Consider the following 13,937-nt stretch of genomic DNA (forward strand, 5'->3'; position numbering starts at 1 on the left):
TTTTGTGTGTCAAGGAATTAACAATATATAGGGTCACTTTGTGACCTACACACACTCATAGACGGAGATATGAACTAAGCGATATCGGACAAAATTCTGCCAACCGAGGTCGATATCAGCGACGAAGAAGCTTCTTCGATCAACGACCCGAGGATGAGATTGCAATACTTAGCCGTTGTGTCAGTTAAAAGAGGGCGGGGGTGATGCTGTCGAGCCCAGTGAGTCAGATGAATTCGGGCAAACGGGTACAGACTTCGACCTAGCGGACTATGCTCATGAACTCTCATTTCCCCGAAGTGGAGCCGATGGACCTGAAATATGATGCACAACACGTAAAGGCAAGCTGTCATATGATGAACCAGGCAGTCTATCCTTGGAATTCCTTTATTCGGACGTCTTGAGTTTTCTCCAGCGGGCGGGATGTATCCTCGAAATGAACGCGGCGGGATCGACTTCGTGCCACTACTGTGACGCTGGGTAGCTATGTGTAGCTCTCTCCTCCCTCGATCGCTGGTTTGTCCGGAGAGTATTGCACCTCCAAAATCCTGTTAATCGTCTTCATCAGGATGATATTGACTTCGAGAGTAACAGCAATGTGTTTGTGAAGATTAATGGGTCAAACAACTCGACAAGTCGAACTGAACAGCAAGCCACTGAGTCCGCTGCGTCGATAGGTCCGAACGCGGAGGCATTGGCCCAGCGGAGGTACAAACCGAGCGCAGATGCCGAATCTCAAAGGCCGAGGTCGAAGAGCTGAGGTGGTCTGATCTGAAGGCATATTTGAGAGACGCACGTACCGTCGAGCCCAAAACGGTGAACAGGTCGCAGACAACTTCGTACTCCTTGAAGACGGCCTGTTGTATCACCATACCGCCTGCAGGATAAACTCGACGACTTCAGTGATCAGCAGTTTTCGCAGAACCACTTCACCACATCATTTTCGACTCATTCTGCGAAGAACATGGCCGATCACACGGGCACTGAGCAACAAGACTCACTTCGGTGGTGCTGACGATCTTCTCCTTGCGTCTCGAAGAATGGCAATCCTCTCTGAACAATTAGAGCCAACCGCTGTACGATTGCAGAATGAGGGCAACCTTTGCCCACAGAGAATCCTGAAATAGTAGTACTTCAAAGTATTGTAGTACGCCTTGAGTGAGTAGTATTAATATTTAAACTGATAACATACAACACGATATTATTGAAGTATGATTTTAATAGTAGTAGTTAAATTAAAAGTAATATCTTGATAATACTATTTTTAACTAACGTATAGTATAAATTTGAGTACGGCACTCTATTTTTATAGTGTGGTAAAATTAAAAATACGCACTCTACTTTATGCGCACTCTATTCAGACAATGTCAACAGCACTGACAACTCAAGCGGTTAAGACACTTGGGTTTATTAAGAGGGGCTTTCAGCCGCCACCAATGAGCCAAAAGCGAGCAACAGATTCCGCACGAATTTGGTCGCGATCGCGCCTCCACGTGCGGTAGATAGCCGCCGACACTCGCCACCCGAGCTGACGAAAGTGCGGCTCCGCCCGAGAAGGAATTCCACCTCCTTCAGACTCGATCCAGTCGATCGCCTGCTGCTTGAGGCTGATCTCGACGGGTTTGCGCTGTGCAGGCGTGCCAAAAAGGAGACTGAGAAAACAAAAGGCTTTAAAGCTCAATGCATGAGTGGTTCAGGTGGAGACGGAGCCGAACGAATGGCGGTGGCGCAACGAGTAGTGTCTAGAGCTGTGGTTTCGGTTGCATTTGTTCAGATCTTGAAAGGATGCTTAGTGACCGCGCTCTAATTGATCGCACTCTATTCTTTTAGAGTGCCCTCTTAGACCGCACTCTATTCAAAGGGTACTCTATTCGCTAGGGGAACTCTAATCGATATTTTACGTTAGACAAGTAACAACCCAACGATTAGTCGATCCTGATTGTCCATAGTGAATCGTAGTATAGCGTTGAACAGCGCTTTCCCATAGTGTGCAGTATCCTTCCTCCTTTTGCAGGCATGTGGCGTCGTGGTCTCCTTTCCAGCGTGGCATCAGCCCGCCTGCTCTCGCGTGGACAGCTCTCCCCGACATCGCTGACACTCTCGCGGTCCATCGCCAGCACAGCCCCGCTCCAGTACGGGAAGGCGCGCGCCATCGAGCTCAAATACCACGACGGGACATGCACATTAGCAGTGCCGCTACCTCTCAACGGATTCGACGAAGAGCGCGTCTTCAGCATCCCTCCAGGTATTGTCGGTCATAAATATCATATCTACTCAGATTTACTAACATTTGATCCACAGAGACCACGGTGGCGGACATCATCGCTCAAATTGAAGCTGAGGACAAGTCCGTGCAGAGTGTATCCATTCGTTCCGCTCGAGGAGAAGAGTTCCAGCCTGAAGATACGCTCCAAAAGGTGCTTACAGACGACTTTGAGCTCCTTCTGAACGACCAAGTGCTCCCAGTGAGAGCCCCCGTATTCACGGGCAGCGCGTACCAGAGTCTGGCCGATGACGGCGACCTGGACGTGCGCTCTGTGGCGCAGAAGGCAGCCATCATCATGCTACGCAGCGACCTGGAGCGACTTGGCAAGTGGAAAATCAGCCAGCCGGAGTTCATGCACATGTGTCAAGAGAGAGGTATCCCTAAGAAGCAAGCACCCGAGGTGTTGCAGGCTTTCCATCAGACCGGTGTGGTCTTTTACTTTGGCAAGTCGGACGACGAAGACTTGACGCACTCGGTGTTCCTACAGCCTCGCAGTATCCTAGACTCGCACTTGGAGTCGATTGGCCTGTCGCCATTGTCGTCGCAGCTCTTCCAGCAGCAGCGAGAGACACTACTAGCCAAAATACAGGCACTGGAGCCGGAGCATGTGGCGCTAGTGAACTTACGCCGTGAACTGGAGGCAACTGCGACGCGGCAGGCCAATGTCATTGCCTACGGACTGTCCACGTCGCTTGTTGGAGCCTTCGGTCTGTACTTCTGGCTGTCGTTTATCCACTTTTCGTGGGATATCATGGAACCGGTGACGTACTTCACGGGCTTCGGCGTGTCCATTATTGGGTACGCCTGGTGGAGTCTTACGAACCAGGAATACGAGTACGAGAACATCTACCACTACGTCTACACTCGACGCCTTCGAAAGCAGATGGCCAAGTCGAAGTTTGATCAGAAGCGCTTTGACGCTTTGACGGAGGAGCTAAGGCAGGCGAGGGAGCAGCTAGCGCAGATGGAGCTGGTGCTCAGCAAGTCGACGCCGTTGCAGTCCAACTATCTGCATCTGCTGGACACTACGCGACAGCTTAAGCCACCGGCGCTTGCGGTTCCACACTCTTCGCCTAAGGAAGAGGACGCACCCGTGTCTGTATAGATTTTTCAGCGACTCCAGCGCACGGGTACGAAAATTTAAGATTGTTGTTTAAAACACCAGCCGCAGCACGAATGGAATGCGAAATGGTCGGTGTGTGCATTGTAATACAGGAGTGCGCCATGTGAGGCAAGATTTTTTCATGTTGATGGCAAAGTTTCCACCCAAGAAGATCTTTCATTTTGTCGGCAACAAGCAACAAAGTTGTTGCACAATTGAGGTCTTGCAACAAAAACGAGCCAAAATTTCGAGTGACGTACACCGCAACAACAGCACAAGGCGACGAGCAGATCCGAGGTCTTTCGTGACCTCAGACGTGACCCGGCAACACGCGGCCTCACCTCCGGCTCATTCGCAGTGTTGCGCGCACTTCCAGATATCTCCCAGCCATACACAGCAGCAGCAGTAGACAATGGTGAGCTCCGCACGCCCCAGCGACGTGGGCATCTTGGCCATGGAGGTGCATTTTCCCTCGGACTTTGTCGACCAGCGCGAGATGGAGACCTTCGACGGCGTCGGCAGCGGCAAATACACGCTTGGACTGGGTCAGCTGGGCATGGCTGTGCCTGGAGACCGCGAGGACGTCAACGCATTGGCGCTAACCGCCGTGTCGAGACTCATGAGCAAGTTCCAAGTATCTCCTGAGCAAGTTGGACGACTGGAGGTGGGCACGGAGACATTGGTGGACAAGAGCAAGTCCACCAAGACTGTTCTTATGCAGTTATTTGGGGACAACACTGATGTAGATGGAGCTACAGTCATCAACGCATGCTACGGCGGCACAGCAGCGCTACTGAACGCGGTGGCGTGGGTCGACAGCTCGTTCTGGGACGGAAGATACGCTATTGTAGTGGCTACTGACATCGCGGTGTACGCTAAGGGCCCTGCACGTCCCAGTGGTGGATGTGGAGCTGTAGCCATGCTCATCGGACCTGATGCTCCCATGGTATTGGACTGCAGGACCAAATCCACCCACGCGACGAACGTCTGGGACTTCTACAAGCCCAATGTGAGCAGTGAGTACCCAACAGTGGACGGTAAACTGTCCAATTCATGCTATCTGCACGCACTGGATGAATGTTATCAACTATTTTGCAAGAAGAGCGAGGGCACAGCAAACGGGAAGGCACCTGGTGTGGCTTCAGTGGACTATGCAGTGTTCCACTCGCCATACAACAAACTAGTGCAGAAATCATTCGCTCGTCTGCTTTTCCTGGACTCAAGACGCTCGTTAAAGACTGGAGATGAGGCTGCTAAAGAGAAGTTCGCTCAATTGGCTAAATGGGTTGACACGCCACTAGAAGAGACTCTTAATGACCGCGAACTGGACCTGGCAGTTCGTGGTGTGGCCAAGGAGGACTTTAACACGAAAGTTTCACCAAGTTGCACCACTTCGCAGCAATTGGGTAACTGCTACACTGCTGCAGTGTACATGAACTTGGCTACGTTGGTGCACGCGCGTGCCAAAGATCTGGCACTTGGCTCTCGAGTGCTCATGTTCTCTTACGGCTCTGGCAGTCTTGCTACCATGTTCGTACTGCGCACACGTGAGCCTGCTGAGCGCAAGTTTTCGTTGGAAAATATCGCTAAGTCGCTGGATCTCACAGCTCGTCTTGAACGTCGTAACAAGAAGACCCCGGAGGAGTATACGGCTCGTATGAAGCTGCGTGAGAAAACCTATGGTGCTAAGAACGGCGTGAAGCTCACACAGTCGATTGCTTCGATCCCTGAAGGAGAGTTCTACCTCGACCGGATTGATGAAATGGGTCGTCGTTTCTACGCTCGTTCCAAGCCTCAAGTCACCTCTGAAGGCGACAACCAGGAGCAGCAGCGCTTAGTCAAGTCGACACAAGAACTCGCTGGTGCTGTGTATGTGGCTGGTACAAGTGTGGGTCTTCCTGGTCAAGCCAAGGTGTTCGAAGGCGAAAAATCTATTGAGAAGCTTCTGCAAGGTGAAAACTGCATCTGTGAACTCTCCGATAAAGACAAAGACCGGATGGTAGCTCAGAATATCACCCAAGTTCACAAGGATAAGGCCACGGGAGAAGTGACGCGCTCTCCGGTCTCCACTCACGACAAGTGTATCCAAGTGTCTGCTGTTGTGAATGATGTCGATTTGGAGAAGGACTACGGTATTGCCGCTACTATTGCCAACTCGATGGACAAGCCCACGCAGTTGGCTGTGGCTGCCGGTCTTGAGGCTGTTCGTAACGCTGGGCTTGTTGACGGGGTCAACGGTAATTGGCGTTTACCCGAGAGTATGCGTGACTCGACCGGTGTCATTTACGCTACGTCCTTCCCTACTATGAACGCTGCGGTGTCAGAGACCTCGCGTTACTACGAAGAGAAGGAGGGCGAGTCTGCCTATGAGATGGATCGCAAGATTCTCTTCCGACTGCTTGTGTTAGCCAACGCTCAAGTCGCTCAGCTTACCGGAGCTCGTGGTCTCAATACCCAGATTAACGCAGCATGCGCTGGTGCCACACAGGCCATTGGAATGGCTCAGGACTGGATTAACTCTGGTAAATGCCAGCGTGTTATTGTGGTGTCAAGTGATACCGCTAGCTCGGAGACCATGATGCCGCTGATCGGTGGTGGATTCCGTGCACTTGGTGCTGCGTGTATCGCTCCGACGGCGGAGACAGCGGCTCGTCCGTTCGATGTGAAGCGCAGTGGAATGATTGTCGGTAGTGGAGCGATCGGCGTCGTGTTGGAGTCTCCACTGGCCTTTGCAGAGCGTCAAGTGGCAGAACCAGCTACCGGAAAGACTGTGCGTCTACTTGCCACTCAATTCAGCAACTCTGCTTATCATGGCGCTGCGTTGGAGCCGAACCACGTCGGTCAAGAGCTCGTACGCTTCCTGCAACGTGTAGAGTCGGACTTCGGTATCACTCGCGAGGAAATCGCACGCAACGGAGTCTACTACAGCCACGAAACCGGCACCAATGCCTCGCCCAAGTCTTCGTGTGCTTACACTGAAGTGACTGCACTACGCACAGCCTTCGGTTCTGAGCTGTTGTCTAAGCTGACGATCGCGAACACGAAGGGCTTTACGGGTCACCCCATGGCTGTATCATTCGAGGACGTGGCAGCGATCGAAGGTCTCCGAAGTGGTCGCGTACCACCTGTGGTGCACTTTGAGACCCACGACTCGAACCTGGGCGAGACTCCTCTTCGTCTCGCCACGGGAGAAGCGTACGCCCACAAATACGCTCTACACTTCGCTGCAGGCTTTGGCTCACAGCTTGCGTTCACGCTGTACACGCTTGAAAACTGAGCGCAATGGTAGAGGTAGATAGACACACAAGGCGTTAAGCTGCAGGACTCCTAGAGCTCAATTGACACGGATCATGACATTCATTAGGAGGTCTAGTACGTCATAGACAAAACACGCACTGTCTTAGCGGAGTTAGCAATACCATAACCTAGAACTCCACGGACACGTTGCTGGCCGTGCGCTTGTCGCGGAAGCTGTTGGCCTCGTTGCCCCACACGTCCTGGTTGGCCGGACTGGGGCCGCCGCTGAACTCGAACGGGGTCTGCTCGCTCGATGTGGTGCTGGACATGACGCCCGTGCCGCCCAGAATGCTGTCCGTGCGACGAATGTGGCTGTCGTCATCGATATCGATCGAGGCCGGACTGCCGTAGCTGACAGGCACCGTGCCGGCACCGGCAGCGTACTGCGTCGCCGTGTAGTTGTTGCTGTATCCACTCTCGCCGTAGTTGCTGCTGTAGTTGCTGCTGTAGTTGGTGTCGTAATGACTTTCGTACTTGTTGCCGTAGTTGTTGTTGTAGTTGTTAGACTGAGCTGTGTACGCTGTGGTCGCTGAGGATGCGGACGGCAGTGCAGACATGTTACGGTTGGCGGCCGGTTTGTTGGGCGAGAATGCTGCGTCCTCGTCGTCCGAGTCCTCGTCGTCCTGCTTCTTCTTCCAGACGACGAAACCTGCCACGGCTACCAGCACACACGTGCCGCCTACAATGCCGGCAATCAAGCCCCATTTGCTCCCGCTAGACCCAGAGCTGGCGCTTTGCGTGTTGGACGACTTCGAGTTGTCGGAGGTCGATTCCGCCGTCGTGGACTGCGTGGTTGTCGACGACTTGGTGATGGGAGCAACAGTGGCGCTCACACTGCTCGTCTTCGGGTGCTCGTCCTTCGACGCAGAACTCTCAAGTGAGGTTTGCAACGTCGAGTTTGATGCAGAAGCAGAGGAGGAATCGGATCCAGATGAGCTAGAGGAGTCGCTGGTTGAGTCGCTGGAGGAATCTCCAGACGAACTATCGCTGCTCGACGAAGACTTGGTAGCCGGCTTTGTGGTCTTCTTGGTCGTGGGTTTCTTTGTCTTGGACGAGCTGTCGTCGCTGCCCGAGTCACTTGAAGACGACGAGGTCTTCTTTTTCTTCTTAGTAGAAGTGCTGCTCGATTTGGACGAATCGTCGGATGAAGAAGACGAGGACTTCTTTTTCTTGGTAGAGCTAGAGGTTGAGGTCGATTTCGAGCTCTCCTCCGACGTTCCTGCTTCCTCCGACCCTGCACTGCTCTCTTCATCGTCGTCCGACGTCGTCAGCGCTGTATCATGGGAGAACCAGTTAGATTCACCTACTCTAGAGGAGATTCTCTATACACGTGCACGTACTTGCAGGACACTGAGTCGTGCCTTTAGGACATTCCCCATCGTCGTCGTAAGCGTAGCAGTTGTACTCGGTCCAGGCTCCGATATTTTCCCACATCGAGTCGGCCTCCCTCTCACCCAGGCATCGGTTGCATTTCTTCTCCGTACGGTCGCAAACCTTAGACGACGACCCGTTCACGTAGCATTCCTCGACTTTGCTGCAGATCGAAGACGCAGCCGTTGCAGCGTTCACCGCCGTTACCTGCACCGCGACTGTTTCAAGAACGAGAACTGTTAGCATCAACTTCACTTCTCATTGCTACCACCGAAATTCGCACGCACCGGCGATTAATGCTGCTAGACAAACGTTGCGTCCCAGCATAAGTGAGGTGATCGTACGTCTCACGACGTAAGTTGCGAGGAATAAGTGTAAAGTCTCCGATATGCCCCTAGGAACTGTCGAAATAAGACCGGCCTTTGCCAACAGGGCAAATGTACCCTGGTCGAATTTTTCGGGGGAAGCGCACAGCAAGTGGCTTTGCTGAATGAGGCGGTGGCCGGCAGAAGAGGAAGAGGAGGGGGCACCAAAAAGAGACTTTGAAAACTGGCTGTTTGGTTTCGGTAACCCTAGTGGTGGCATACGGACGATATAGTCGGTCCAAGGTGGACGAAGTGTCTGGTCCGTAGTTCATCGGCAACAGGTGGTAAGAAAGACCCAAATTCCTTTTGCAGTGCCCATTTTCAAAAGAGCGATAACAATTTTCAATTTCCTGTGGTGTCGCTGCCTACATGTACACCCCGAATTTGGATACTCTTGTACCAGTTCATCTGATTATTAGCACTGTCATAAAACCAGTGCTTGACAACAGCAGAAGGCAACTGCAGAATTCTCCTGCGCGCGAACCAAACTGATTACCGTAGTTCCATCGAAAAATTAGTGCTCCTCTGAGTTGCATCTTTTAGCTTGAGCGATATGGCAAGTGGGTAACCGCGCGAGTGTGTTTGCAGGGATGTGGTCGGAACGAATGTACACTTTTTCAGTTGCTAGTTGCTGAACTTTCCAAGCAACGAACGCTCGTTCGATGCTACTAAGGTTGGGCAATAAGCCATCAAATCTTCTATACTTCATATTGACGACATGTAAGCATGAAGCTGTGCATTCAAATGAACAACCCTGAAAGGAATGACGCAGCACCAAAGCAGAGAATGCTGGAGGACAGCGGATACGAAGCAAGATAAGTCTCAAACGAGTTCTACATTTTGTACCGAGCAAGTTCACGCACGTTCTTGGAGCTTCTCCTGTCAATCGATAGAAGGTGTGTAACTTAGTAACTTACTAAGGATTCTCACTTGTTGTTGTATCCTTCTTTATTGCTGCCTGCAAAGTGACGAGCGTTGCCGTTTGCTTGAGCTCTTTAGTCCAAAGAGTACCCATTTCTAGAAATGGATACCAGTTCCCTTTTTTCTCGCTTGAAACCGCCCATTTTAGACGGTATCAAATAATTGGCTGTTCATCATGAAACTTCATGTGCCCGCGCCAGCCGACAACGCCGAACGCTGTTGTGGGGCACGCGTCGAAATGCCACCTTCTGGTCGCCTCATTTCGATGAGGTTTGTTTCGTGAGCACAAGGAGTAATGCGCCCCAGTGGGCCCATGGGGCGCCGTCATTGACGGCGGAGGCAGCCAATCGATGCATGCTCCATGGTCAAACTTCTGTCGGATGTCCACACGACAAGAGCCACGACAAGAATGCCAACTTCAAGGTCGCTTGGTAGCTGCTGGGGGGCAACTATGGCGCCAACAGATACTCGTGACACACGTACAGCATTTGTTGGAACGCGTCGATATTGTTTGCATCAGGACCTGGTTAATCGAAGAACAAGATTAAAATGAGAATGATATGGATACTCCATTACGCCGCTGCTATCGACGGTTGGTGAGCCGCCATGTGCTTCCGATTCCGAACACGGCGTCCAGCACGTTCTTCGCAGCTTGGTGTCCAATGTACATGTCAAAGTCGTACAGGTTGACCATCCCCTCCTGCATCAGACTAGCGTAGATATTCTGCATACCGATGACTCGCCTGCACACAAGGTTCGTCGGCGTCATCCGCTCCAAAATGGTGGCTCGCACTGCCAGCGTTCTCGTCGACCCAGCTTGAGATCCCATTGCCTGTGATATCCCGTCAAAACACCGAGGCAGCATTTGCCATACTTTAGCGGCTTCTACATCGTTCGGGATAAATAAGTACCGCAATCTTTTGGTCGCTTCGTTGAAGACATTGCCTTCGACGCTGATGTAGTCTCGCGACCCAGGATTGTGGATCAGTACCGGTGTATAGGCTTCATCTGCATCGTAGTCGTCTCCATATTCATGAGGAAGCACAGTCGTTTGGGACTCGTACTCTCGGCCGCTAATCTATCGTCTCGTAAGCCGTGAGCACCGGACCAGGGATAGACCTTGATTAACTGCGCGATGGCTTCTTCTGGTCGCTTCGTAATCAGCAACGACACTATCCCTGCATGTGTGAACGAGGCGAAAACCACCACAGCGTCGAACACAGCCTTACGAGCATCCTCGTTGATGACCACAAGCCCCAAACTGGAAATGACGAACCTCACACGAGTCTAAACCCAAATGGTACATGTAGTTGAAGTTGGCCTAAAGTGGCTACACTTTGGATCTTAGGATCTTTACATGAACAATTAAACTATCGCTACTCTACAGCACTACTTCTCGGCGTTGTCACGGTACGGGCGAGGATACTTGGTCACGCAGTTGGCGCTTACCTATGGACATGGCTCGCCGTCGTGCGTACCGCTCCACGTTGAACGGGATGTCGATTGGCGCGTACTCGGATAAAGTCGTGTACGTCTGTGCTTGTGTGCCTGGTTTCTCCTGGATGAAATTCATGAGCAATTTCGCCACGTCACTGGATTTGTCGCTCATCACGGCCGCCAGGATGTGGTTAAACTGCTCGATGCGGTAATTGATGAGTGCATGACGAGTAGTAAACATAGTGAGCATTCCGCCACCAGGCATGGGCGGTAACCACGGACGTCCCGCCAAGTTGAACTTGACGGCGTCCAGCGGTAGCACCGCATCATTATTGTAGCTCGATACTCCGGTCAGTGCAGTGGGGGCGCTGCTCCTCGTATCGTAGTCGTCGACTTGAGCCTGTGAATTGGTGCTATCCTCACTAATCCAGGACCCTTTCCTCTGGTCTGTACGTCCATCGTCCGTCCGTACAGGCGACCAGAGCGGTGAGGCCTCGGGGGTCGCTCTTGTCAACGGATTGCAGAGCAGCGAAGAGTAGCCGAAACCAAGGCTGGTGCTGCTTCGACGACGGTGTGACGGCATGCATTGGGTCAATTCCTGATGGAATTTGAGAAAGTCATTGTAGCGACGCCGAACCACGTAGCCCTCTAGCGGCATCTCCCATGATCGCACTTCCAGTAGGTAGTACACGACCTTATCCGAGCCGTACATGTGTCCCACAACCACGACGCTCTCGTACACGGTGCCGGATGTGCTGCAGATACTGAGACGCGGTTCTGTTGCCGCCGAGTCCGAGCGGTAACGAGCCAAACCCGGCATGGCACCCAGAGATCGTCGGCGAAGCGATAGCGCCGGAGGTTTCGTGACGTCCGCCGCCAATTTAATGCGGCGGTCTGGACTGGACTCGTTCTTGTCTGCTGTTCGCCACGCGAAGCCTCCTAGATGCATCATGACGCCTGCGTCGCTCATTCCTAAATGTTGGTGGATGGCGAGCAAGTGGCTGGAGGCGATTTGGCAACACCTCGGGAAAAAGAATCTGATACGGAGCTGAATCGCACACGTTTGGCTGGTGGAGATTGTAGCGCCCTTGGCGACCTGATTCCTTGTCTGCTGCAGCGCACGCGTGTTCGGAAGCGCCGCGCGTGTTCTCAGCTACGCAGAGAGAAAGCTCGAGTGAGTGAGAGACATCGAGGCCATGCAGCGAGCACGGGTAACGACGGCGGCTGCGTCGCGGGAGTACCCATCTTTGTGGGCAAAGAAGAGGACTGCCAGGAAGATTCGCGAAGGCTCGGCTCGAGTTCTCCTCCATGAGTTGCGATACTTTTCGCGCCGTCCCTGCTTGCTGCGGAGCCCGTCCCGCTTGCTACACTGCGCCTGATTTGCTGTGGACGTCTCCATTTTCATCTCAGGGTGTCAAACTTTGGTGCCGCTTTGAGTCAAAGAGGCAACACACAAATTGCTGGTGGCCAAGCGATCCGAAACGTCCCCCTGCAGAAATGCAAATCGCAATTGCGAGTTGAAGTGCTTCGGCAGAGGCAGTTGCGTGAAAATTATCGTGTTTGACGTTAGATGAGCTGCGAATTGCCAGCTCGGTGATCGAACTTTTCGGTGGCAACTAGTAGAAGAACGTATCGCGCGTGGCGTGGCGCTCGAGGCCTCGGAAGCGGTCCTCCTTGCCTACGCGCCACAGGTAGAAGTCCAACTCGAGGGTTCCGATGCGGCCATTGCTCTCGGCTACGATCTGATCGCATGCAACGACCGCAGCGGCGCGCAGCTCGCACTCTTCCTTCCCGGCAGGCAACTCCTCGCCGCGGTTAATCCGAGCCTCCAAGCCCGCGTCGTACTGGTACAAAGCAAAGCGTGTTAAATAATGAGCAGAGATCAAGAGCCAATTGACAGCTCTTTACCTCAAGCACACCGAGAGCGTGGAGTACACACGGCAACACCTGAATAATGACAAACAAGTCAGCAAGGATCTCGTGTCATTACCACATAACGTGATCTTACGTTATCGCTGAAAGCTGTGAGCTCGTTGATGTCAGTGAATGTCAGCTTAGGCTCGGAATCCTGGAGATCATTGCATAAGTCAGCTTATGAGACGACGTTGAAGCAGTCGTGAGATCTTATACCTTGAATCGACGGTGAATGCACGCGACGGCGAGCTGGGCACGTTTGAGGAGATACACTTTCTCGCCCTGGATTTCGTAGTGGTCGTCAAAGCCCGGGAACGTCGACACGAATTGATCCACGAGGTACACTGCACTAGGACGGACAGACTCCTTCTCCTCTTGGTCAGCAGAGGTTTCTGGAGCGAGGTTGGCCAGGACGAACGCGCCGAAATCTTCCATCTTCAGGTCAATCAGCTTCTGTCCGGACTCGTTCAGGATCTATAGTCGGCAACACCACCGACACATTGACAGAGATTAGTCTGCCATGCTCAATTTCGCACCGGAAGTGCGTCAATGGCCCACCTTCTGAAGCATCACAGCCAGAGGCTTCAATGGTCCCTGTATCCATCCAGCAACCCCGATGATTAATACTTGATGAAAGATCCTTAATCTTTAAACGTATGTGACCTACCGGCTTGGCCATGTAGATACCCGTAGAGACCTCCTCATCCTTCTCCAGTGGGATACTGAAGTAGTTCGCCACCAGGTCAATGGTCAAGTTCTTCATGAACTGAGCGTCCAGCTTGGGTACAGAAATGTACATGCCAATGAGTCCGAACACCTGAACAATAGCGAAACACCCTTCAGTAATCGAACTGCACCAATACCCTCACAACGACACTCACAATGGTGTCGTGAGCTCCTCGATCCGTGTATTTGTGCAGGTCCTTCCTGAAGCCGCTGCCGAAGTTTAACAGTGCATACAGCGCTGCAATTCATCACCATATACCGGCTCACACAGTCAACAATTGCAGTAGCCTTTACACCCTCCGTTGTAGAGCTACGCACTGAGGAAGTTGATCTCGTCCTGCTGCGAGCGGAAGTTGAGCGGGAAGTTCATGGGCTCTGCGAGCTGCTCGAACTCCTTGGCGTCCAGCTGCTCCTCGAACGTGCGCACCTTGTCCGCGTTAATACGCACACACGAGGACTCATGCGCCACCAGCTTGGCACACGAAGGCCGCACGCGAGCCAGCAGCGAATCGGGTACAGAAGAAGGAGCCATGGATGCTTA

At 52.6% G+C, this 13,937-nt stretch overlaps 7 protein-coding genes across 7 annotated transcripts; 3 read left to right on the top strand and 4 right to left on the bottom strand.

Moving 5' to 3' along the window:
- Positions 1-1,830: 1,830 nt before the first annotated feature.
- On the top strand, positions 1,831-3,605 carry PPTG_09015 (hypothetical protein). Its single transcript, XM_008903858.1, has 2 exons — positions 1,831-2,242; positions 2,299-3,605. The coding sequence occupies exons 1-2, from the start codon at positions 2,014-2,016 to the stop codon at positions 3,366-3,368; spliced, it is 1,299 nt and encodes a 432-aa protein (XP_008902106.1). The 5' UTR covers positions 1,831-2,013; the 3' UTR covers positions 3,369-3,605.
- PPTG_09016 (hydroxymethylglutaryl-CoA synthase) lies at positions 3,557-7,144 on the top strand. Its single transcript, XM_008903859.1, has one exon. The coding sequence runs from the start codon at positions 3,778-3,780 to the stop codon at positions 6,640-6,642; it is 2,865 nt and encodes a 954-aa protein (XP_008902107.1). The 5' UTR covers positions 3,557-3,777; the 3' UTR covers positions 6,643-7,144.
- On the bottom strand, positions 6,687-8,600 carry PPTG_09017 (hypothetical protein). Its single transcript, XM_008903860.1, has 3 exons — positions 8,321-8,600; positions 8,003-8,251; positions 6,687-7,935 (listed from the first exon to the last, which is right to left on the bottom strand). Exons 1-3 carry the CDS (start codon positions 8,358-8,360, stop codon positions 6,791-6,793), a joined length of 1,434 nt encoding a protein of 477 aa, XP_008902108.1. The 5' UTR covers positions 8,361-8,600; the 3' UTR covers positions 6,687-6,790.
- Positions 8,601-9,902: 1,302 nt separating this feature from the next.
- On the bottom strand, positions 9,903-10,148 carry PPTG_09018 (hypothetical protein; the record flags this gene model as incomplete). The annotated part of the gene is made up of 1 exon (XM_008903861.1): positions 9,903-10,148. The coding sequence occupies one exon, from the start codon at positions 10,146-10,148 to the stop codon at positions 9,903-9,905; it is 246 nt and encodes an 81-aa protein (XP_008902109.1).
- A 576-nt stretch (positions 10,149-10,724) lies between these two features.
- Positions 10,725-11,726, bottom strand: PPTG_09019 (hypothetical protein; the record flags this gene model as incomplete). Its single annotated transcript, XM_008903862.1, has 1 exon — positions 10,725-11,726. One exon carries the CDS (start codon positions 11,724-11,726, stop codon positions 10,725-10,727), a length of 1,002 nt encoding a protein of 333 aa, XP_008902110.1.
- A 6-nt stretch (positions 11,727-11,732) lies between these two features.
- On the top strand, positions 11,733-13,397 carry PPTG_22448 (hypothetical protein; the record flags this gene model as incomplete). The annotated part of the gene is made up of 1 exon (XM_008904296.1): positions 11,733-13,397. One exon carries the CDS (start codon positions 11,733-11,735, stop codon positions 12,066-12,068), a length of 336 nt encoding a protein of 111 aa, XP_008902544.1. The 3' UTR covers positions 12,069-13,397.
- Positions 12,373-13,928, bottom strand: PPTG_09020 (hypothetical protein; the record flags this gene model as incomplete). The annotated part of the gene is made up of 8 exons (XM_008903863.1): positions 12,373-12,600; positions 12,665-12,703; positions 12,765-12,824; positions 12,887-13,144; positions 13,229-13,264; positions 13,338-13,487; positions 13,552-13,634; positions 13,715-13,928. 8 exons carry the CDS (start codon positions 13,926-13,928, stop codon positions 12,373-12,375), a joined length of 1,068 nt encoding a protein of 355 aa, XP_008902111.1.
- Between the last annotated feature and the right edge of the window lie 9 nt (positions 13,929-13,937).

This window comes from Phytophthora parasitica, assembly GCF_000247585.1.
Source record: "Phytophthora parasitica INRA-310 unplaced genomic scaffold supercont2.17, whole genome shotgun sequence".
NCBI classification, from domain to species: Eukaryota; Oomycota; class Peronosporomycetes; order Peronosporales; family Peronosporaceae; genus Phytophthora; species Phytophthora nicotianae.

Coding starts and splice junctions, on each gene's coding strand:
- PPTG_09016 (XM_008903859.1), top strand. CDS start 3,778: ATGGTGAGCTCCGCACGCCCCAGCGACGTGGGCATCTTGGCCATGGAG.
- PPTG_09015 (XM_008903858.1), top strand. CDS start 2,014: ATGTGGCGTCGTGGTCTCCTTTCCAGCGTGGCATCAGCCCGCCTGCTC. Junction 2,243..2,298: donor CGTCTTCAGCATCCCTCCAG/GTATTGTCGGTC, acceptor TTTGATCCACAG/AGACCACGGTGGCGGACATC.
- PPTG_09017 (XM_008903860.1), bottom strand. CDS start 8,360: ATGCTGGGACGCAACGTTTGTCTAGCAGCATTAATCGCCG. Junction 8,252..8,320: donor TCTAGCAGCATTAATCGCCG/GTGCGTGCGAAT, acceptor TTCTTGAAACAG/TCGCGGTGCAGGTAACGGCG. Junction 7,936..8,002: donor CACGACTCAGTGTCCTGCAA/GTACGTGCACGT, acceptor CCCATGATACAG/CGCTGACGACGTCGGACGAC.